This window comes from Anas platyrhynchos, chromosome 3, assembly GCF_047663525.1.
Source record: "Anas platyrhynchos isolate ZD024472 breed Pekin duck chromosome 3, IASCAAS_PekinDuck_T2T, whole genome shotgun sequence".
Lineage (NCBI taxonomy): Eukaryota > Metazoa > Chordata > Aves > Anseriformes > Anatidae > Anas > Anas platyrhynchos.
In genome coordinates this window covers 53,207,409-53,231,920 of record NC_092589.1, presented here as the reverse complement: position 1 = coordinate 53,231,920, position 24,512 = coordinate 53,207,409, and the positions used below count along the sequence as shown (strand labels likewise).

General features: G+C 39.5%; 1 protein-coding gene across 3 annotated transcripts in view; it reads right to left on the bottom strand.

Annotated features, from left to right (window-relative positions):
• Positions 1 to 1,064: 1,064 nt before the first annotated feature.
• TAB2 (TGF-beta activated kinase 1 (MAP3K7) binding protein 2) overlaps positions 1,065 to 24,512 on the bottom strand; it is a 58,833-nt gene continuing 35,385 nt past the window's right edge. Inside the window, exons 2-8 of one of the 3 annotated variants that reach the window (XM_005008887.6) lie at positions 19,822 to 20,011; positions 17,154 to 17,443; positions 13,730 to 15,242; positions 6,029 to 6,189; positions 5,342 to 5,435; positions 4,365 to 4,445; positions 1,065 to 3,102 (exon numbers count right to left, since the gene is read on the bottom strand). In XM_005008887.6, coding sequence (XP_005008944.1) covers positions 2,957 to 3,102; positions 4,365 to 4,445; positions 5,342 to 5,435; positions 6,029 to 6,189; positions 13,730 to 15,242; positions 17,154 to 17,279 — 2,121 coding nt within the window. In that variant the 5' untranslated portion in view covers positions 17,280 to 17,443; positions 19,822 to 20,011 and the 3' untranslated portion in view covers positions 1,065 to 2,956. Of the gene's footprint in view, positions 3,103 to 4,364; positions 4,446 to 5,341; positions 5,436 to 6,028; positions 6,190 to 13,729; positions 15,243 to 15,422; positions 15,620 to 17,153; positions 17,444 to 19,821; positions 20,012 to 24,512 lie in introns of those variants that run through there. The other 2 variants (XM_027454349.3, XM_021271557.4) reach the window with 2 other exon arrangements.

Below are 24,512 nucleotides of genomic sequence, written 5' to 3'. Positions count from 1 at the left end.
ACTGCATCCAATCTTTCATATTTATCTTCTAGGAGGAAAAAGGGGAAAATTCAGCAGTGAAGTCTGGTTCTACTTCAGCTTTCAAAGTTTACACCCTTAAAATTCTACCATTTAAAAATGTAATGCTGATATGTCTATATAGTGGTATCAGTTTAAGGCAAGAGCTAATGGCACACATAACATGAAATACAGAAAGCACAAACCCCCGAGGGTGAAGGTAAGAGTCTGTGGAATAGAAGGCACTGGAGATGTCATTTCTCTTGTCCCTCTATCCCAGGATCAAGCACTGAAAATGCTGCTGGATACACTCTTATACTAATGTGCCGATGGCTAGCAGAGCTAGCTGGAGTTCCAATGTAAACAGACTTTTTATTTTCCTCCCAGAAAATAAGCAGTAAGATAAGTGCAGAGAAATAATCAGTTAAGCATTTAGTAGGATGAGCAGAATTCCTTTTCACCTATTTCCCAACATGCTTTTTCCACCCGCAGCGGAGATTAGTTTTGACTTTTGTTCATTCATTTGAATTATTGCTCTCCTCGCTCCAAGCATTATTTTACACACGGTGGATCGAGGCAAGCCAGCTGATCAATTTATGTTAAGGAATGTTTTTGGCACAGCATCACTGTCTCAGGAAAGCCCATGTACCATACACCATGTATCTGTCCAGACAAGGTCCAAGTGGGAAAGACATGTCCAGGAACACTCCACATCCACATCTATTATAATACACTTTGCAACAAAATACAGCTTAAGCATATCAATCCTTAATACACAAAGTATTTCATATATTACCTTGGACAAAGTGGTTGTTCATTCTGATTTAGAAAAATATTTTAAAAGTCATATACCCTTAAGCGCACGGATTATCCCTCCTGCCCCCCATTAAAATGGACAATACATGGGAGTCAAGATACAGGATCTGACAAATCAAAGGCTTACATAAAACCTGTGGTCATAAGAAATCAGCTTGTTTTTAATACTGTTAATACTTATTGCTCTGTTGACTATTCTGTTACTCCACAGCATGGAATAAGTAAACAAATCACAAAAACAAACATTAGAATATAATTTTTTTTTTTTTAATTTTTATAAATAACTTATCTGTTACAAAGACAGTTTACCCAGCTAAATCACAAAACCATCAACTCAAGATATCCAAATTAGGTTTTATTAATAAACAGGTAAAAACTGATTTGTCAATCTTCACATAGAACTGCAGATGAAGCTGAAAAACAAGGCCTCATTTTATGAACAAAATGCATTGAATGCAAGTGCTTTGGGTCTACTGCCTAATTACCTGGGATTGGCATTTTCTTCCCACATAAAAAAATGCAAAGCCTTCAAAACAAAGGCCTTTGTGCATTCACATAGATCACTTGTAAAATTCCTAATGAGTGTCCACTGGCAAATGTTTACAGTGGGTGACAGTCTACTTTGTCTCTTGCTACATTGTTAGCACTCCCTCCAGCCTCTAAGTGCTGCTACATGATCCTGTGTGCTGTCTTTCATACACACTGTACTGCAATTCCATTTCCTTGATCTGTTACATACATTCCTGATCATGTGAATATTTTCCTTAAAAAAATAGATCATCAACATAAAGAGATGCTTGAGGTTGCTTCAGTGTTCAAGTCTGTTTGATTTCTCTTTTCCAGCCTTTATTTCAGTTGTCCTAAATATTGCTATCCTTGTTTTCTATAAATATGAGACTTCACCAAAGTCAGGCTTAGAAACTGGCTGCCAAAACAGGAAAGCATTTAAAGTTCTTGAACAAAGCTGTATGATGCTGCTGCTGTTGATTTTGGCACTGTGTGTACTTCCCCAACGAATCTCTCTTCAGGAGTCTGCAAGATACCCAGCAGATGAAGCAAGCTTAACTCGGATGCTGATCTGTTGGTGGGTTGAAAGTTTCTTAGTTTAAGAAGTTCCCTCATGCCAGACAAAATGCTACCTCGTGTCACCCACCGTAAAACTCAGTGTACAGAGTGAACTATATGCATAACTCTTCCAACTTTTCCTGCATTTTTACCACGCTGCATCTGCAGGTCTTCACAGATCATCAGCATTTACAAGAGCAATGTACAGAACGAGCAGAGGAAAGCTATTTTGTGCATAGTTTCTTATTAATGCTCTTATTTTAAGGCATTGCTTCTCTCAGATAAAAGCTTAAAAAAAGGGACATGATCGTGCTTAATCACTTAAAGGGAAAAAAAGTTAACAAAAAGACTATTACACTATACATACAGAAGTACAAGAAAATAATAAAGGTGAAGAAAAGAAATCACTTAAAGCAGGCTCTAGAGCTATGTACAGTAGGAAAAGCTTTGGGGTATTTCACTGTGTGTATTGTACAGACAACGCATGCAGTTTTTCCTTTTCATCTTTAGACGTGATTGTACTGATTTCTGGCTTCACAGAGATGTTTTCAGGGAAGATAAGGCAAAGAGTACCACTGATTTGTGAAATTCCTCCCTTTCTCAAAGGCACTGTGTGGCAGCAAACAGTTTAAATAGTTAAACCTTGTTCCTTTTAGATCTCCTCTGTGCATGTAGTGTTTCATTGAAAGCTCCGAAAACAAAAAACGCTAGCACTCTGTTCCTTTCCCCTGTCAAAATTCAGTAGTGACATCGGGGCAGAGAAGAGGATGGGCAACACCCAAGCACTGAACACGGCACGTGTTACCGGGATACTGGTAATACTGCACATGGTTTAGGCAGCTGGCAACCGAGTCTTTCAGCAGATTACCTTTCAGCCGATGAGTTTCAACTGCCTGTGACACAACACTGAGGTATTACTAACTCTGTGGGCTGACATTTAACATTAGCAAAACACCATCTCGTCACACCTTCAATTTTACAAAATCCTACACATATATGCTTTTTTTTGCCCCCCCAATGACTGGATAGTTCCTTGTACGTTTGCTGTGGTTCTACAAAAGATATCGGGCCTGTTGGCTCAGAAATGCCTGGGCATTTCACACTGTTCACAACGATTTAAGGCCGGGTGATTTAAAAAAGTACAGGCAGTACAACTCCACTGAGCTCCCTCATCTTCATCCGTGTCTGGAACAATCTTTGGTGTTTTCACAATGGACCTCTGATCTGTGACATGAAAGAGATAAGATAAGCAGTTACTAACCAAGAACAGCATGGAAAGAATTTTTAGAGCATTTTTTTTTTCAGAAACTGAGAACTATCTTGTTCCTCTGAGAACTGCACAGTTATTACTAGTGACAGAGGCAGCTTTTTACCACCCCCTTGACTACAGCTTCATTGTAAGTCAGCCAAATGGCACAACACGAAACTACAAAAAGCAAGTTTCCCATCCCTTCACTCTGCTTTCTTCCTTTCTGGTTTCAGCTCAGAGCTGTTGCAGGAAAATGCAATGAAATTTACAAGTTAATCAGCATAGGAAGCATGCAAAAAATTTCAAAGTGTGAAGACTATGGAGAAATCTAAATTATTTTTTATGCTACAAAATAAGTGCTTTGCAAAAAATTATGAAAATATGAAAAATGTATTTAACATGTTAGCCCTAGAATGGATATTGAGAGTTCTTCCCCAAACCTGATAACCAGATGCACTAAAGAAAAACCAAAGCCCAGCTCTGTCATGCTGTACAGCAATCCTCCCAAGCATAAAAGTGCATCTTTTTCCATAGCATGTTAGGCAACAACCTTAAGCTATTTTAGAAGAGAAAACATTAAAAGTGAAGAGATGAAAAAGACGAAAAGAGAGGAGAGTAATTCCTGAAGTTAAGGGTTCCTTGTTTATGCAATTGCAAAGACTTTTAGCCAATTATTTCAACTGGAGAACACCTCATTAGCAATCACCCAGTTGCAATTTCTTCAAGATGACAGAGCCTCCCTCAAGAAGTACAATGCTATGCAGATCACAATGGCAAAAAGAATTATTTTTCATTCTTCTGTGGAGAGTGATAACTCTGGTCTAAGTCTGCATCATACTTAAAGTGAAACTTAAGATAAAATGAAAATTAAATTTTATGAAGGATGAAGATGCAGTACTGATGACTTTATTAAGAATTTTATTAGGATTTTATTAAGAAAAGAAGGAAAGGACAGAAGGGTCGTTAGAGTCTTATAAACCAGTTAGAGTTAGCTTTGCGTTTTCAAGAGGGCTAGTACCAAATGATTAGACATTTAAATTTGTGAGTCAATGCAAATGCTAACTAGTAACAGAAAGCTAAAGTTAATTTCCTTCTATGATAGGCAGGTGGATTTGTATGCTCTTGCAGAAGTAATCTATTTCACAATCAACATTTAAGTTAGAATCACAGGAAAAAAATTAATATTAGATGCAAACCAGATATTTAGCATTATATCCAAATTTTACCAATACAGTACCTTTGGGTTTTGGTGGCACCGGACCAAGAAATCCAATATTATCATAAAAATTATGAATAGCACTGGGATTAAAATGTGGTCCTACAAATGAAAAAAAGAAAAGAATGTGCAATAGTTTTAAAAATAAAATCAGATAGGAAAGCACATCAACTTGTTTCAGTAATTCCAAGAGACAGTACTATGATTCACTTATCTTTTACATAAAGGTGTCAGTGCAAACCAGAATGAGATATTAGTGGTGTCAAGAATACACAGAGAAACTTAATGCCTAAAATACGCGATATAAAATGAAGTCAGAAACAAAATCCAGGAGTCCTGACTTCTACTGCCCAGCTCTTTGCTGACTGACCAAGCTCCTTAAATATGACTTTCTTCCCCACTCTTAAATATTTAAGAGTATTTTATTAGTTCAGCTGAGACTTTTTTAATTGTAACTGTATGATCTACTATGTAGTATATAATACAGGTTTGGATTCAATACTTAGAGGAACTCCTAACTCCAATTTGCTGTAACACAGATACAGAATCTGAAATTTGAAAGAGAAGAACACAGAGTTACAACAGTACATTGGTTGCCAACTAGAGATGCTGAATACAAGACAGAAACAGAAGATGGGAAAGAAGAACATGTATGTATGGCTACATTATTTAGAAAAACTTCTTCCCCCTCTCTGCTGATATTCAAGTGACCAAAGAGATTTTTTTCCAGCATTTATTATATAAACGGTATTGCAAGTCTCCCTTCTGAGCCAAGTATGAGATACGAATGACCATGGGATTAAGAAGAGTCATAAAGCCAACAAAAACAAAAGGCTTGAAACAGTTACTTTCATGGTTCCATTCAAACAAATGTGATGATTTTGCGAACAGTATGTACACCCATAATTTATAACACCCTCTTTTGATACATGCAGACAGTGAAAGGAGAACATAAAATCAACATCTACAGTTGCTGATGTACTAAGAGCATACTGTACCTCTTGCTTGAAAAAGATCAATCTCTTTGGTTAGGCAATCTATGTCTATCTGCAGCTGTCTGTTACAACTTCTTAACTGTTGCATTTCTTCCAGCTGAAAAAATAAATCTGCCTGTTAGACTAAGTTTTCCCATTTTATCATCAGTTATCATTCACAAATCAGTAGATAGCATTTAGTTATTTTAGAAGTGAAGATAAGAGAACCTCCCCTTGCGATGATCTTTGTTCCAGTCCAATCATAACCCTACAAAAAGCTTTCAGACCCACTGAACACTTATCAGACTTCAGAGCTGACTGTACAACTCCTGATTGTTGTTAGAACAGAGCCCGTGGTCCATCAGATCAATGGCTGATCTGGCACTAACAGCTTTATCAGTTTCTTTGAGATTGGTACATGCATGAAGAACAAAAAAAATACTGTGCAAAAAGCAGTACAACTATTCAGTTGTAGACTGAAATCTTTTGTGACTGCCATTGAAAGCAACATTTCACAAAACAGTTGAACTGAAAAGGCTGATGGCTAAATAATGCACGTTCAGTTTCTAAACTACACTGTTCACCAGCTCAGTTCTAGCTGTACTGCCTATCAGTAGTGTATTGTCAATATATGAGCCACTGTTCCTTTAATTTATTATGACAGACCATGCTTGTGGTTTAGGTTTATAGCCTACAGACGTTTCAACTTACTGATGGAATTTGGGAAACAGAATTCGATCTTTTCAGCCGCCTTCGTGTCAGATTATTCTCCATTTCATTGACCTCTGATTTTAGTTTATCCAACTTTTTCTTTTGAATCTCAAGTTCTCGTTGAAGTCGCTCCATCCTGGCCTTCTGGTGTACCAGTAAAGCTGCAATACATAAAGTCCCGTTTTATCTACTTTATTATCCTTCATATGACAACATCAGATAAAGATGAAAGTTAGTATTCGGGAAAATAGAGACAAACATTTCTACAGATTGCTTTTCCATTCTCCTCGCAAGAAGGTCTCTGCCATAAAACATTACATTTTTTGAAACAGCACAAATCAATTGCAGACAATGAGCAAGTACAATGAGAGTCATATTATGTAATAGATGACCGTGCAAAATTTAGCTGTAATCTGTAAAAGTCTTTTTCAAGAACCCAGCACATCTACACGAATGGCTACCAGAAACCACCACCAAATTTTTCCTTGCATTGTGTTCTGCTCAGTCACTGTAAAGGAGATGGGATGAATGAAATTCCAGAAAGCGCACGATATATGTGAGGTAAGAACTCAGATCTTGACTTTTATTACTGTTTGGATTAGAACATAATCCAGTGTTCTTTTCATAGCAGAGACATAAGCGAAACCAAAACAGAAAGTGCTACAAGCAATGCTGCTGGTAAACATCGGTTATATTTATCACAGAGGCTGGACTGCATGCCACCTCTTTACCCCCGAACTGGGGTGCAGAACCATTAGCTCAGCTTCTAATTTCTATCGCTGCTTCCTATTCATACATCAAATAACATAAGGAGGCCTGATTTAGAGACAGCAATGTCAGCATTTAAACCAAAGCTTTTTAAACCTATAAGGAACGTAAACAGAACATGCAATTGAATTTATACAAGAGTTTAGCTCATTAAAGACTGGTGTACTGTTAAATATCACCAAATGAGCAGATAACACTGCTCAAAGCAATAAGCACTTTCTACACAAATGAAAGAAATATTTCATTAAATAAACTCAACGATCACTTCAACTTCTGCATAGCTGTTCATCCATTAAATTAATAAACAGTCTAAGTGTGGACCAGCTTCGCAGACTATAGCACTGTGGAAATTATTTAGAAATAGCAACAACAAGGTTTTAAAAAAGATAGAAATTTGCCTCTGAAACCAAGCATTTAAACACGACTGGCTGAAACACGAGGTTTGATTCACCACAGCGCCTTTCAGGTGCCAATAAGGTCAAAGCACTAATTTGGCTGGTTAGCTTCCCTGAGCAGCAGCAGCAGGAAAAAAAAGGCACATCAAAAAGATGAAACCTTCCACAGCTTCAGCAGGTAGAACTGCCCTCTGCTGCCATTCCTGCCTGTTTGCTCACTCACACACTTTGTCTCTCGGAGGTTCTTCAGGAGGAACCATGCCAAACTATTTTTGTACAGTGTAAGAGAACTCCAAGGCCCTACTCAGATTCAGTCCAGGCTTTTAAGCCACGTGTTCAAAAGATATTGAAGTGACAGCGCTGTACAGCTTTCCACTTGTTTTTGTTCAGTTTAGAAGTGTTTGTATAGATGGGCACCTTTATTTGCCCACCCACAAGCCACGCTGCAGTAGAAGGTGCAGCTGTGCTCTCACGCAGTGCAAAAGCATTGCAACTGGAATCCCAATGTAGACTTTTGTTGAAGACTGAGAATCATGATTTAAGTCGTCTCAAAATACAGCCTCCCCTCTCAAACAGCCTTTAGAAACAAGCAAGGAAAAGAACTTTGTTCTGTTGATGAGCTCCTGGAGCCAGAAACGTAGCTGCAATGATACAGAAAGGAAATCAAAGGCTGCTTTGCCCCCACCCCACTTTTACAGGGAGATCACAAAGCCTTTTTCCTCCTAGACTTATTTTCCACTTTCAGACAAGTCCCTTCTGCTTTCATTGCCTTAGTATTACTGCTGCACCAGCTCCCTGAAGGCCATGTTATTGGGATGTGACCCGCAGCAGCACAAGCAGGCCCAGGACTCTTCAGAGCTGCCAGAGCTACAGATGCAGGCTGTGGGTTAGCAGTGACTGAGCTGCACGTGGAAGGCGAGAAGAGCACTACCAGAGCATCTCCAGGACACACGGCGTGGCACGCAGTCAAGAGCAAGGCTTTGAATAAGACTGCCTCTTTGGAAGACCTTTTTTTTTTTTTTTTCCCCTAGCCGTGCTCCTAAAGGGCAAGCAAACAACTCATTTCAACATTCTCCCCCATCTGTGGTTTACAAATCCAGCTGTCAGTATGGAATCGCACAGGGTGCAGAAAGCACTGCTGGATGCCCATGGCATTTTCATTTTCACATCACTTTCCAGACACTATTCATGTTTTTTTTTTCTCCTAGCTGCCTTGTGACTGTTTTACCATTTTAAATCCCCAAATATTTTATTTTAAACACATGCATTACAAAATTATTATGATGATTAAAGAAAAATAATCATTTGCTATTGCTATGCTAAACTTCTATAAAAAATAACTTGGATAAGGAACTGACAAGACATTAGTTCAAGTGGTGGCTTTCATATGGAATTTGGCAATTTTGCATAAATACTCATTTGACAGCTGTAGAAAAATAATGGGGTGACAAATCCCCCCCACCAGTACTTATTAATAAGGAACAGCAATGTAAGTAATCGGCTCCCCCTAGTGTTGATCAGAGCTAGCGAAATTTTAACAGAACTGCAAAGGGCATCTCTGAATTAAAGGAAATTCAGGTACTAGGCCTAGTGGAGAAGTGTATTAGTTTTTTTTTTTTTTTAAATATATAATTCTGCATTACTTGTAGGAATAGGATCCCATCCATGCAGGCAGCACAGGCACATGCCAGTTTATTCTCTACAGGCTAACTTGCAGGACAAAGCAGAAAGGCTCAGGCTTGCACTTCTATGTTCAGACATCCTTAAAAAGAAGCTATTTACTGTAGCCACTGTGGCACAAGAGCTACCAAGTCTGCCTCCTTGACTCACTGTCAGCATGCCACAATTTGAACTGATTTCACAGCCATGTTTCACGTTTTCATTATGTGGAAACGGGGTACTGTGCACCCTCAGTTATTCCAGCTTTGCATTCTCCATTCGGCAGACTGGCAAACAGTGCACTTCCATTCTCTGACAACATGCGTGTCAATGTCAAAGGAAACAGTGGCACTTCCCACAAAACAGCTGCAAACCAGCTTAATTATAGGAAGCATGCAACTTGGGAAGACAAAAGACCATTGCTTCCTCACCAGAAACCCATTCTAACAGGTACAGAACATAACCTGTCTGAAAATGTATACAGAATTGTTTTCCCAGAGCATCTGTGAATGTGAATTTTAAACAACAAAAGACCATCTAAAGCAGTAATTATTTTAAGTGTATCTAAGAAAAAAGCTAATATAGGGACACAATGATTCCACCCTACTCTACTGACCTAAGAATTTTCATTCTCAAAATTTCTTTGTTGTTACCACGTGGGGGAAAGGAGAGTTCTGGTAATGCAATTCCTCTGTAGCAATGTCTGCGAAATTCTCAAGGACAGACCTCTGTTCATGCATACTTTCAAAATCCGTACCTGAAGCTCCACAAAATTCCCTTATTTTCCCATGCAATTTCAACACTCCATACTGATTTCTGTTATCCTGTAATGCCCTTTCCACTTTTATTTTTAATGCTTTGAATGAGAGCTCCACTGAGGGCGCATATGCCTGCCATGCAGAGCCAAATATAATGCTGTATGTTTTCTTATGTCACATGATGCAGTGAACTTCAGGACTCTTAGAGCATGGGGCACAGCTCTATCTCAAATCACTATTTTTTTTTAAGAACATATATAAGGATTAGTTAGGATTTTAAGAAATTTACTTCCTGCAGCTTTTTTTTTTCTTTTTGAAAACTTAAAGCTCCAAGAAACAGTAACTGAGATTTGTGCAAAAATGTCAAGTTACTAGTTTTGCAATTAATATATTGACATTAAAAACAGGGTGGCAAGAGTTGCTAAGTAAAGGTACATCCACATAAATACCTATACACCTGGTACAGGTGATTAAGACTGTAACTATGTATACCAGCCCCTCCTTAAGTTAAAGAAAAAAAAATCTGGAAGTGTCAGATAGTCAAAAGCCAAACAGTATTGAACTAAGGGACTTAATTAAGCTTTCTAGTACAACAACTTAAAGCCACAAATTATTACATAATTTTTTGATAGCACCGTTGCTTGCCCATTATAGAGGCTGAAAGCTTTACAGAGAATGAGCAATTACGAAATAATTGGTTCACCTCACTATTCAACAGATGCCTGCATGCATGAACATTTCTGAGCACTGAATTTTCAGTTTCTATATGAGTATCACTGTTTATCACCTGTACGGCACTTAAACAGCATACTGAAATCTCTGTTAAGTGTATTAGTAAAGTTGTATTACACACTGAAATCTCCTAAGTAATGGGAATCGATACTCTTGTACATACAGGAAACTAACTAGATTAGCATGGAAGTTTATCCTCTTTTGGCTGTCCTTTCCAGCATGCTTCTCGTATGATTTTTCTAACATTATTAATTCTTATTGACCTCACTAGTGCATGGGTGCTGTCAACATTTCCATGAGCAAGTCCACAGGATCTCAGACTGGAATTCCCAAAAACAAGGAACATGCAATTAGCAACTGCTTCTGAAAAGCCTGCCGGCAGCGACTTCCTTGGCATCAAAGCCAACTGCAGAGAGATAACCCAGTATTCCGGGGTAACACGTATGTCTTAACTACATCAGCAGTATCTGAGCATTACCCTACTTGTTTTCACATCGTACAGCCTACATTTCTGGCACTAAGCTAACCAAAAATCTGTGACAGCCTTCAGCTACCCACTGAGACTTCAGGGAGAGAACAGCAGAAGAAACCATGGCAGAAAACCAGAAATGTAATCATGAAAAGAAAAGGCTGGAGTGCCTACACAATATCAGAATTGAAATTAAGTCCCTCGGACAACTTCGGTTCTGCAATGCCTTCATTTATCTCTGGATTCATGATTCTGTAACTTGTATGAATAGATGAGCTCCGAGGCAGGCAAGCCCTGTACTTTACCAGAGAGCTGCATGTCTGTACGCCGGCACAAGGACGGTGTTCGTGACCTGCTCCAGGCTCTGAGCGAGCCCAGTACTCTCTAGTGGCCAGAGGCCATCCTGCTCTTGGCTGGTGAGAGACTTGAGGTCTTTGTATCCTGTTACTGCACACCTGAAATACTTATCCTCTCTTTGGGATGACCGTTTCATCCTGCCCTTTTGATACGGAGCTCAAATCCTCATGTTCAGGCACTCTAGCCAGGGCCGTACTTCTGTCTGAACAGAAACCAAGACGATGGAACAAAGGAAGGAGAACTGCTGCCATCAGCTCCCTCTGCTTTTCACCAAAGCAACTACAGTTCCAGGCAGCGCTTGGGTCCAACACCTTCTATTCCCTCCTCCTATTCTGGGGCTGGACCATGCTTATGAATCTGTTTCACTGGAACAAAGTGAAAGAGATCTCCTTTGACACCAAATCAACTCTACTTTCCACATTCCTTCTACCCCAAGCCAGTTTTAGTTCTCCTTGCCAAGATACGAAGCATTCGGGGCAGAAATGGAAAAGCTGATGAAAATACATTTTTCTCTAATCAGAGCCAGAGAAACTACTCATCTGTTTTGGCTAAAATTAAAGTGAGACAAGCACCTGGTATGGATGGACTCTGCGCAGTCTTGCTAAACTACATGTAGCTGAGAACATGGCCTCACAACGGAAAGCACCAAGTAACTCAAATCACATGTAGTGTGTACAAAAAATATAAAACCAAGGCCAACCACCTCTAGGAAACAGATCCAGCTCTAGAAGCAATAATTAGGACTTCCAGATATCACAGTCATACCAGTAAATCAGTCATAAATGCCTTGACTTTCAAAAGATTAAATCATGACGAAAATAAAGAACACTGTACTTGTTACAGCAGAAATGGAGCTACACATGCCAGAAGTCCCAAGCACTTCTGAACTTGGGAAACATGAGAGTGGTTTACACAAACTATTGAAAGACATAAAAGGAAGGTATTTCTCCAATGTCAGCACAGACAAAAGCTACACCAGCTCACATCACACATCTACACTACTAAAAATTGTGTCTATGCCTTGGCTTCAGGAACAACTGGGTCCTCTATCAGCTAGTCACAACTTTTGAATGCAAGGCTGCACGGCAGAATTGGGCTTCACAAACTCGCCTCAGCTTGGGAAAGTGGATGCTGATACTTGTACTGCTTGCAGAGACGGCAGCAAGTCCGTCTAGAGCAGCCATTACTATTGGGGGAACAAGAGATGAAGGGCTGGCCTGGCAGGAGTCAGTCCTCCAGTAGGAAGAGGGGAACAGGAGAGAAGACACCCTTCCCCAACAAGCACCTCAAATGCAGAGTGCCCGGGCAGTAAGAGTGTTTACAGTAATAAGGATGAGATTCCTCTTGCTTCATTTCTGGGTATCTTAAGCTACCTAGAACTAAAGTAGGCAGGAAAAGAGTAAGGAAAGAGTAAGGAAAGGGAAATACTGCTTCTAGAGGGCATTTGTTTCACTTATCTACATATGAACCCCATTCCTAAGTTCTTTAATTCTTCACACATTGTAAAACACCGCCTAGGATGATTTAGTTTTGACACCTAACCTTTAGATACTTGAGTTAGGATGGGCTACTCTCTCACCAACAATATAATTGTCTCCAGAAGTAGTGCATAAGCTAAAATCACTTTCAATTCTCTTCATTACTACAGTACTCCAGATGTGCGCCAGCCTTAGTGTCCTGATCATTGTACTTACACAAAGTCTAACCTGAAGCGTATTTAGTCATGGAACAAAACAGTTGAATGCCAAATTATTTGCTGAGTCCAAAAAGAACCAATAAGCTGAGAAATGATTTTGACAATCCGTTCCGAATACTGCATAAATATCCTAACACTCATTCAACGTCTTCATCCAAATGGCCCACAGTAGCTTACTAAACCATCAAGACAGTAACAAAAGCACGTAAAAATATTAAAATAGAAGAAAAAGATTAACAGATCGGGTTGTCGTATCACATTACATTTCACCCTTCTTTTATGTTACTGATCCTTTCAAATGGTTTTCTTTGTTGTGGTCCTCTATCTCAGTTTAGAACATAACAGAAGTATCAAAGCTTGAAGCATTTTATTGCTGGGCACACATAAGGAAACAGAGGCATTACGTCCCACTAATTGCTTCTGAAGTCTGCTTGTCTTGATTTTTAAATAACATTCGCAAAAACAAATAGGGATTTTTATCCAGTGGAAACAGTATCTCAACTGATCCAAAAATCTGCCAGTAGACTTGTAACTTTAAATCATCAGGACAAATTGAACAAGCTTAGACATTTCCTTCAAAACGACAAAGAAACAAAGACACTATGACTCCACTTCACTAAACAGATAACATATCTACTAGGACAAACAGAAGAATTATCTCCAAATATTCAGTTGCATGTCTTTGCCATAAAAAGAAATCTACGACTTGCTTATAGACCTTTTACTGATTTAGGAAACGCTGAAGAATGCTAAAATTGAAGATAACATTAACATCACAAAGGTTTATCAACTGCTTCACGTTCTGTAATCTACATAGTGAATTGACAATCTGGTTGAAATCTCTACTATTTATATTAAGAATATTACCTTGCGTGTAGGCAGCATCATCAGATCCCATACTCAATTTCCGTGCATCACTGATCCTATCCACATGTGCTAAAACAGGGTCAGTAAGATGCTGGATACCCTCTGGTTCAACATAGTGATCGGGAAGGTTTAGAAGGTTTGTAGGTTCAAAGGTTGGGGAGACTACCCCTGGGGAAACTGCAGGGGGCTTATTTGGAGAAACTGTAATTTTAAAAGTATATTTTGTGTTAGGCTGCGTAACCACCACTCGAGGAGAGGTTGCAGTGGTGCTGTTGCCCACTGCTCGACTCTTGGGTGGATGGTGATGAATAAATGCAGGACCCATGCTTACTTGACCAGACATATTCCTAGAAGTGGCAGATACTCCAGGATTTGTCGATATGAAAAGCGTGGGCTGGTTCCGTACAACTTGATCATCTCCTGCTGTGGCATTTGCTGAAATGTAGACCTTAGGCTGACCACGTGTGATCACTTCATCAGTATTTGGAGGACTGGCCGATATGTAAACAGTGGGCTGACTTCTACTTAATGTCTGGCTGTTGAGGGAAGAGGGAGTAGTGGAGGTGCGAGGGCCAGTTGAGCGCAACTTAGAGGAACTGTTTCGTTGTGGTGGTTCAAGTTTGATTTCAATTTGGTTTTTGCGAGGTCCTGTGGATATGTTCTGAATGTTGTATTGGCTATGAGCAGAGGATTGCGAGCTACCAGATGAATGAATCATAGGTGCTTGTGGAGTAGTAGGAGAACTGATAGGCATATAGACATGAGAAGTCTGGTGGCCTTGCTGGTTTGGCTGCGTTGAGTGTTGCGATGAGGTATGTGGCGTAGAACTGGATGTAGGAAGAGTAGTCCAAGGACTTGGCTGCGAAGGCTGGTAGACTTGCTGAGGGTGCATAGGATTAAACTGAGATGCCCAGCCTGGCTGCTGCTGCGTCTGTCGAGTTGTACCACTAGGAGCTGTGATATAAGGCCTAATATAGATAGAATTTCCCTGTGGACTGTTAAGGACAGGAGGAGGTACACCATGTATGTGCAAAGACGTGGGGGTATTGCGGCCAGGCTGAATGTTTGGGGCTAAAGTTACCATAATGGGGTTGAATCTGGGCGTTTGTTGAGACAAGTTAGATACTCCTTTGCTGCCTAGGTGAAATCCAAGGTGTTGCCCTGGATTAGAAGCACTAACTGTATTAGCCATGCCAAAGACATTAAATCCTTGCGGAACCTGCGCAGGTGCTGTCTGTGGTTCCTGCTGAAACAGTTCATTGCTGGGCTGACTGGTTTGAAGGTGTCCATCGCTAACGCTGTGTGCTAGAGTCCTACTTCCATTCATTCTACTTCCGTCTCTTACATGGTGATACACATTCTGTGACTGCAAATCCAAATTAAGAGAAGTCATGTGATTTCGTAGTCCAGGGATCCCAGAATCATCCGAAAAACCTAGGTCTCCTTCACCGTAGAGGTACTTTGTGCTCTCCTGAGACAGAACTGCACAACAGGCATCCAAATTATTGTTATTCTATAAAAGACAGATGAAAGTTTGACATTACTGATAAAATACCATCATGGTTGGATATATATTTATATATGCACAAAATCATCACTGAAAAGTTATCAATGTAGCATGATATGGACAGCTTTAGGTAGTTGGCCAGCATAGCTACTACACATGCACAAGGGGCCTGCATGTGAAGCTTACTAGTTTGAGAACAGCAACTCCATCACTGGCATCAAGGGCAGAGGTCTGCATTGCTGCTTAAGCAATGACACTGACATCTTGGGTCTTGACAAGCTAACATGACACAGTGTAATACACCTTGGATGAATACTTTTGCTATTCCTTCCCAGTTTCAGAACAATCTGCAGCAATGACAAGTCTCCAGCTTGAGAAGAAAGTGACAGACAGCAATTCACAATACCTGCATATCTGTGTATTTCTGGTAAATAACTGAAAACCAAAATAAAAACACACATTTATTTTAAACATTCTTGCAAAAACTTCAGTACCAGTGATGTACTACCTCCTGCTGAAAATGAGAAGTGAATCTTATGCAGAGAAGAAACATGCAGACCAAAGAAGTTGTACAGGAGTATATGACTTCAGAAGCAACGTAAAAAAATCAATTTATGCACATACAGCACATGATTACCCTTTTGCAAGATGAAACTATTAAAGAAATCCCAGGGGACATTTATATTTTAAACCACTGTTTACAAAAATTTTAAAAATACTTGTATTTGTATAAAGTTACTTTATAAAACTGGTAATAGGATGACTCCCACAACCTGGTTATCTTGCTTCTAAAGAATAGTCCAGAAGCAAATTAAGAGTTAATCCTGCTTCTGTATTTCCACAAATTCAATAATGCTGTACTCATATCTCCACAATAGTTTCCCCACATAAGGGCTTTTAGAAGAGTGCACATGCATTGGTGGCATAACTTCAGAACAGTGTGCTCTGTCCATATTACATTTTCTTACACCACCCCCCGTGCCCTCCCCTTGCCCCCCACCTGAAGAAATAAAGGTTAATACTTGAAGCCAGAAGAGCACCTGTTCAGGCCCAGATGTTATTAAAATTAAATAGGTGTCAAATTTATCCAAACACACAGAACACCAGTTACAAGAATACAAGTGATCAAGGAAAAAAATGCATATGCCAAGTAGTAACATTATCAATTGGTTAAAGAATACACAAGCAAGAAAGTGATTCATACTACATGCTTTGCAAACAGTTATTTTTGTTAAACTAGCACATAGTAACTCTCATCCTTAAGCAAGATAAGAGCTTAAAGAGATTTGCAGACACAGCAAGACTGTCTATTGGAAAAAAAAAAAAAAAGCAAAAAATGAAAGGACATAACAGAAGTGGGAGGACAAGCCTAAACTCCACCCACAAAACCAAAACTATGTGTTGATACAGGCCAGATGCAGTTCTGAATTCTTAAAGAAAAAACACCAAAACCAAACAACATTAAAAAGACACCTTTAAAAAAAGGAAAAAAAATGTGATTCCCTAAAGGCTGTCTAACTAGCCAGTCAAATAAAAGAATTGTTGCAGAAAAGTCTTGAGAGCAATTAAAATGGGCCAAATGATTTTATGGATAATGATAGCTTGGAGTAAGGACAAAGTAATGAAATGAAGTTAGTAGTGAAGAAAGGAATCACACTAAGACAGAACAGTGTGTAAGAAACTATCACAACAATAGCCTTGTACTCATTGCAAAGAACAGAAGGGAGCCAGAAAAGGGACAAAGATAGGATGCCACAAAAAAAAAAAAAAAGAAAAAAAAAGAAAAAAAAGAAAAAAAGAACAAGCTAGAGATCTTAAAGGCAGATTTTGCATGAACTTAAGTGAATTAAAATTATTAACAGAAAGGCCAAAAATACAAAACCAAAAAGGAACAGGCCAGGCTTGCAAGGCCCTTACATTCAACTTGAATGCATTTCTTTGGACAATTTTTGTTTTCTTTTTAAGACTGCATCCAATCAATTCCAAAATTTCAGTGACGTCAATGAGCAAATTGGAGAACTCAAGGGGGAAATGGGGGCACATGGAGCCCCTGTCATCTTCTGGCTGGCAGAGGCAGAGTTTCAACCGCTTCTAGCTCTTTATAGATCAGAGAACCGGTTGATGGCAGAACTGAGCATATTCCAGCAAAACAATACCCCTCATCTTAGCTCTGCCCATGTCCCAACTGAGTTTAAAATGTTGGCACCCTGAAAGAGAAAGAAAAAAAAAGAAAGAATAAGAATGTTGGAGGGAAATGAGGAAGCAAGGAGAGGATGTAGACTTGAGGAGCAGGTGGTTATAAAATGCCCCGGACAAAAAAAAAGAACAAAAGGGGACAATGTCCACAGAGAGGGGAAGTCGCAGCAACTCCTTTAAGTGAGGAGAAGGGAACAGTTGAATGCAGGAAGCTTGCTGGGAAGAATGGAGGGATACAAAACTTTTCAGGAACACTCAATGCAGTCAGCCCAAGAAAGCAGTAGGATTGTCAACTCCCTAGATGACGCAGGTTTACATTTCACCTATTAGATTTTGGTTGATCCCCTGGTTTCAGGATACTAGGATATTGCTAGTAACAGCGGGCAAAGAGCAGCATTGAGGTATCTGTGTAGTATTCCTGCACAACTCACAGTCCTCTGAAGAAACTTTTGTTGTAATGAAAACCTCTTGTCACTTTTAACTGCATAACTGCTTAACTTCTTTTGGGTTCTCTCAACATTATACTTCCTGATTTAAAAATAGCTTCTCTCTGACACATCAGGTACTGGTGGGGCAAGGCAAATGGCAGCATTTCTTATTGCTGATGATGTACTTACTATACTACATACTTCTGTTACCACATTTAGCAGAAATTCCTTTTACCATGCTCAGCTTCTATAAGGCAGAACATGGGATGCAGACCCTATTCCAGAAGCATTGCAAATACACATAAAAGTACCCTCAAACTCTGCTTTCCAATCTTTACCACCACCTCAGGTACAAAGTTTCTCAGATTGAAAAGGTTACTTTATTTTTTAAAGAGGGCCATCTTACAGTAGCATAACTAGAAGATGATTCAAAGAGATCAGAGCTCATGAATTTCAAAGAAACACCAACCTAAGAAAAATGTTGGTGAGTCTTAGAAACTCTCAGCTCTTGCACAAACAACTATTAACAAAAAGGTAACTTGCCAGTGTACTGAATTAGTGTAGCAGTATTGCACATATGGAATGTTAAATCACCTTATATGATTTTTAAGGCTCCTTTTTATATTAAAAAATCACTATTCAATGGTATGAAGACTGAGTCTCTGAAGAGACATACACCAGCTTTTAAAGAATCAGGAATTACACCCAAAAGGTGAATATTGTTGCATTCACTGTCTACTCCATTGACCTTGCTCAACAAACAATTCTCGTTTGAATTAAAAAAACCAAACAACTTATACTATAAAAAATAGATGAGTCCTACAGAGAGCTAATATAAAAATGGTGAGATACTATCCTGAGAATGAATCCAGGCTATTCAGTCTGGTTCAATTTCCCCTTTAGCTAAATAATGAAAGAGAAAAAGTTAGGGCAAGCCTGAAACCTCACAGGCCCTCTTGCAAATCGAAACCAATTCTCTCAAGAACTGCAGTTTTCACAAATTCTTACTTTATTTCAAATATAGAGTTACGACGAGGTCTTGAAAATACACACATTCACTTGACACAGTCACACTTGTACTCCCAACAGTACAAACAGGCACAGCACTGCGTTTATATGCATGTATGTGTGACTATAGATACTTATATATGAAGTATGTACATATATGTATTTTACATGTTAAAATACATATAAAAATAAGAACCAGCGGTGTTTATATCATAATTGTATCATAGCCACAGTCCAGTGACATTCAGCTTCTGGGAACTCACAGCCATTTTTCTCCCAATCAAGTTGTGTATAGTGTTGATCATTATGAGTATGCACACAGTCCTCTATTATCCAGAGTACTCAAAGGCTGAATACTTTAGATAATGACAAAAATCCAATCAGCATGGGTACTTTGGGATAACCAGAAATGCAAAGCAAACATTTAAGCAAAAACAGTTAAGCCTATCAGCATTTGTTAGCTCTGGGCATTCAGGTGTCCCCATGTCCTGCTTCCTCAGGCTTTGGTCAGGCTTATTAAGTCATCTGCCAAAGTAACTAATGTGATGTTATACAGCAGAAGTGATATAAAATATGGGTATATGCAATGTTGCATTTGTGCAGCACTGCCTTAAATTACTCCCACTGGACTCGAGTTGGCTTTGCATCTCTCTTTTTGCCACAATTGGCTTTGGCTCTTGAGATGGCAGGAGCATACTGATTGGAAAAATGGTAGTCTCCATGCACACGCTGCTTTGGTTTACCTTGGGCCACCCCTGACTAGACATGGAAGAGAGGCCAATTTAACACTTAGCTCCCTATGCAAAATAAACAAATTGGCTGTGTATAGTTGTGTCATTCAAAGAGGAGAACAGAATAAAAAACTGCTTTCAATGCAGACACCCACACATGATTAGTTAATATTTAAAATAAGTACCATCACTTACTCATACGGTCTTTAACAAAACACTGACCTGTAACATGCATCTGGATACAACACCTTCAGGTACCTCAGGAAACTTCTGTCGCAGGTCATGTAAAACCTGAATATCAATTTGCTGGCTTCCTTGGGCCATTCGTATATTGCCTGGTCAGGATTGTTTTTCAACAGGCAGTTTTAGGCCTTAGTAAAGGGAGTACTCATCTCTTCTGTCCCAGCATTTTCTGAAAGAGGAAGGAAAAAATTAGGGCACTAAAAACATGCACTTTTGATATAAAAAAAAAAAAAATCAAAAAATGCAATGCACAAAAATCCCTCTCCAGTTATTAAGTGTAAGTCTGTATTTTATGTCAGTGTTCTCCCACACCACATCTCTGGCTAACAAACTGCCCTTCAGACACTCAAAACCTTACAAATTGCTCATTTATAGGTACATCTCTTAATCAGCTTCCTTTTTTCTTTTCTTTTTTTTTTTTTTTTTTTAAATGATGACCTTATAAAATGTATTAGGAATAAGAGGCACTTGGTTAATCAAAGTATTAAAATTCATGTTTTTAAGATCTGCATTTGCTTATTTTAAAACATGAACAGAAGCAAATAAGTTTACACCAAAAAAAAGAGAAAGTCTTAATTCAGCTCGAGTGTAATTACAGTTACCTTTATCTTCACTGTTACTGCTTATTATCAGAAAACTGTGGCTAGAAGCTCAGTGTTTTGTAAATTTCAAAATTTATTAGCAATATTCTACTCTTTTTTACCCAACATACCTCTGAGATTAGGACTACAAGAAAATAACCCTATAACGACTCATGTTTCTTCAACTAATTGTTTCTTTTTAAAAAGAAATTATGAAGATTATATCACAATCAGCCAATCAACACATTTATACAAAGTATCTGTCCTGAGCTTATGGTATCCACATGTTATTAACAAGAACAGTCTCTAGCAGTTAAGTTTGGAAGAATGCACTTGTGCGTTAAGCAAAGAAATGCTATCTTTGTTTTTTTTATGGTTATATTTATGTATAATATTAGTTTACACGAAGTAGTCAACTCCAATGTTGTCCTGGTTTTGGCTGGGACAGAGTTAATTTTCTTACTAGTAGCTGGCACAGCGCAGTGTTTTGGATTTCAGATGAGAATAATGCTGACAACACAGGGATGTTTCAGCTGTTGCAGAGAAGGACTCTGCACACACAGCCAAGGACTCGTCTGCTCCTGGCACTGCCCTGCCAGCGAGGAGGCTGGGGGTGCACCAGGAGCTGGGGGGTGACACGGCCAGGACAGCTGGCCCAAACGGGCTGGAGGGATGTCCCACACCATGGGGGCACCACACTGAGCAGTAACACTGGGGGAGATGCCTGAGGGCGTGAGCAGCCACTGCTTGGGGCCTGCCTGGGCATCGGCTGCTGGGTGAGAGCAGTGCCATTGCGCATCATTTGCTTTGTATGTTGTTATCCCCTCCTTTTCTGTCTTAATAACCTGGCCTTAACTCACAAGTTCTATTCCCCCCTCCCAATTCTTTCCCCCATCCCACTGCAGGGGGGGGTGACAAACAGCTATGTGGTGCTGAGCCGCCTGCTGGGTTAAACCACAGCAAACATTCGTTTACCTCTTAAGTTCACAAACCTTCAAACATTTCTGTCAACGTATTCACTTTTTCCTTCCCTTTTCTGCCTGCTTTTCTTTTTTTCCCCTCCTATCTTGCCTCACACCCAACAGGCAACCCTGCTCCACCACCGCCACTGACACCCCCAGCCTGCCCTGAGCACTGCACTAGCTCTGCTCCTCTGCAACACGGGCACTGCTACGAGCAACACCTTCAGCCCAGGAGAAGTACTCTAAAAATTAAATTGGTTTGGAAATGTGAATTGATGCCTCTTTCTTAACAGACTCTTGGTTTTGTTAAGTACCTCACACATGGCTAAAGAAGTAATCTAAGATGTGCTCAAATCAAAACAAGAGTTTTCACAAAGCAAAGTCCACACTAAAAAAAAATTAATTTTGGTGTTGATTTTATGCCTTTTTTTTTGAAGGGAGGTAAAGAATAGGGGATGAACTATTTTTTTGGGTTTGTAAAAACAATGGATAAAAAATAAAAACTGGATATGTGACAGATTATTAACTTGTTTTGTTCCCTTGAGTACCTTATTTTTGTGCTCTGAACACTGTTTGGATGCATGCCCTTTTGTACAGTGTCACTTTAACAATATGGGTACAGATTCTTATCTCTAACAATTTCCCCTGATACTACTTTAGACCAATTATTTCCTCTCATACTTTGTCCTCGTTTGGCTTTCACTTTGCTCTTTCTTCACTAGGAATTATTAGGCTAACATTCAACACAGCACAGGTTTCTTTTATGCTGAAGACTGGTGTATTTTCATTTTTTTTTTATTTTTTATTTTCCTTCATTTTTAGTCAGTGCTTATGAACTCTAAATGTACTGAGGACCTTCTCCTGCTGCAATGTGTTCGCTCAATGTCTATCTTTTGGGACAAAGACTATTTAATTCCTTTGAGATTTAAAATACCATAAAATTCACACCGATCTGCCCTATATATTCACTGAAACCATCTTCCTCTACAAAAGCAACCAATGAGTCAGACCTGAATATGGGAATCAGCTTTTATTATTTTTCTTGAAGCAGTATCAGTATTTTGAGATCTTGCTGAGCCCAGTGAAAAAAACAAACAAACTGCATTTCCAGTTATGAAGACTAGTAGCTATGGAAAAAGTTGATGCATGTGACTGGAGCCCCAAACATAACAGATTCCTCACACCCCCTCATATTTGCATTTCCAGTGGAGCTTCTTTCTTCGTATCCCTTCCCTTTCTCCATCTCTGCCAAGGATTTCTCCTACCTGTCCAAGGAAGCTCTAACCAACCTGCTAAAGCATGTAGCTGCTGCCTGCAGGAGCTGCCCCTGGATCCAGCAGCCCAAGCTCTTCCCAACAATCCCACTGGCACACTCCCCTTGTAATTAAGTGCAATGTATCGCAATGCCATGGCGTTTCTAAGACTGGAAAGATAGAGACAAAGTGCAAAGAACTGGTGATGAAGCAGGAAGCACGTTGATTTCCAGCAGGGATCACAAGACAGGCACAAAGCCCTTCCAGGACGGAAGGCCTGAATCACTCCAATCTAAGACCTCTTCAACTCTTCTGCCGTCTCTGGCCCGAACTGGTGAAGCACCAGTCAGCTGGTAACTGGCCTGCACCAGGACACTTCCAATAATAGCTGAACACGGTCTGAAACTGCAACGCGTTACCCTTCAACTGGCTGCCAACAATTCAAGAATAGCTCTAGGGAAGAAAAAAATCATCAAAATATATGTTACTCTGAGGACTGTCTGCATGCGCTACACTTGGAAAAAAACCTCATTAGCTAATAAAATAGCAAAGACTGAAGGTCCTAAGAATATTCCAGGAAACATCTGCTCATTATTTCAGCCCAATAAATCCCATCCTCTATGATACAGTCACAATACATATTTAATTAAAAGTACGGGAAAGGAGAGGAATTTTTGTTGGAATGCTCAGAGATGCTCTGAGAAGAGACCACAATCCTACCCACAGTTTTTAGTGTACGTAACAACACAATATTCTACTACTGAAAGCAATACAATTTCAAAAGGCCTTAACACACGATTAGTATCAACCAAGACTGTGAGAACTGGAAACTCAGATTATGCAACTCCTCCCCAGCACACACATTCTGTTCATCTGACTGTGCAAGTGCAGCTTCCCTTCTCTTCATGCACTTCATTAACGGAGACAGAGCAGCACAACTCTTCAAGATCTGGTTCCAATCAGACCCGTACAATTAAAAAAAAACTGGGTGGAAAGGGACAATCAATATGAAGATACGGGAAAAGAGCATGCAAGGTGGTTTTGGGAGAGTCCTACACAAGCCAACTAGAAGCAGAGAGACACTTGCAACCCTACCAGCCACAGAACGACTATGGTTCATCTAGGACAGATGCACCGGCACTAATCCTGCACAAATTTACTGTGTAACCCAAGAGTGCCACCTCAAAGCCATAGAGAAACACTTCAGGAGAGTGCTACTACACAAGGCACCCTATGGCAGCTGCCACCAGTCCTTAAGATGAACCACTTAAGGGTAGAATGAATATACAAAACAAGCAGTGCACATACCTTAGAGTTAAAAAAAGACTGCCAGAATCTCTCAGTGAGACATTCTTGTTATTTCTTCAATGGTTTGGAGTGGTAAGCAGCTCCGGGTGGTGACAAAAGCAACACTATTGATACACTTTCTTTAAGGAACTGGTAAGAAAAATACTATTCTGCAGAAAGAAACGAAAAGCAACTTGGGAATTCCCTTGTAATCAGCTCTAACTGCATTACAGTGCTTCTCTAATTAACTGCCAAAGCTGGCAAAATCACAGCAAGTCCGGAACAATGAAGAATTTTGTTCACAAGAAGAAAATTGATTTAACTTGTTCAACACCAAGTGCCATTTTTTCCATCACTCCTTGACGGAGTAATCCATTAAATTGCAGAAGAAACAGTTACAGAAACCCTCACATGCGTCTTCCTAAAAACTCTTAATTTCACCCCCCAATTCCTCTAACCTATGTAAAACTAACCCACAACACACTGCATCGTTATATGTAACTTCTACACTTCTCATTCCCTCTGTGAAGTACTAAAAAAATTGCATCTACTATTTATATAATTTCCATCTTTTGCCTGATGGATCA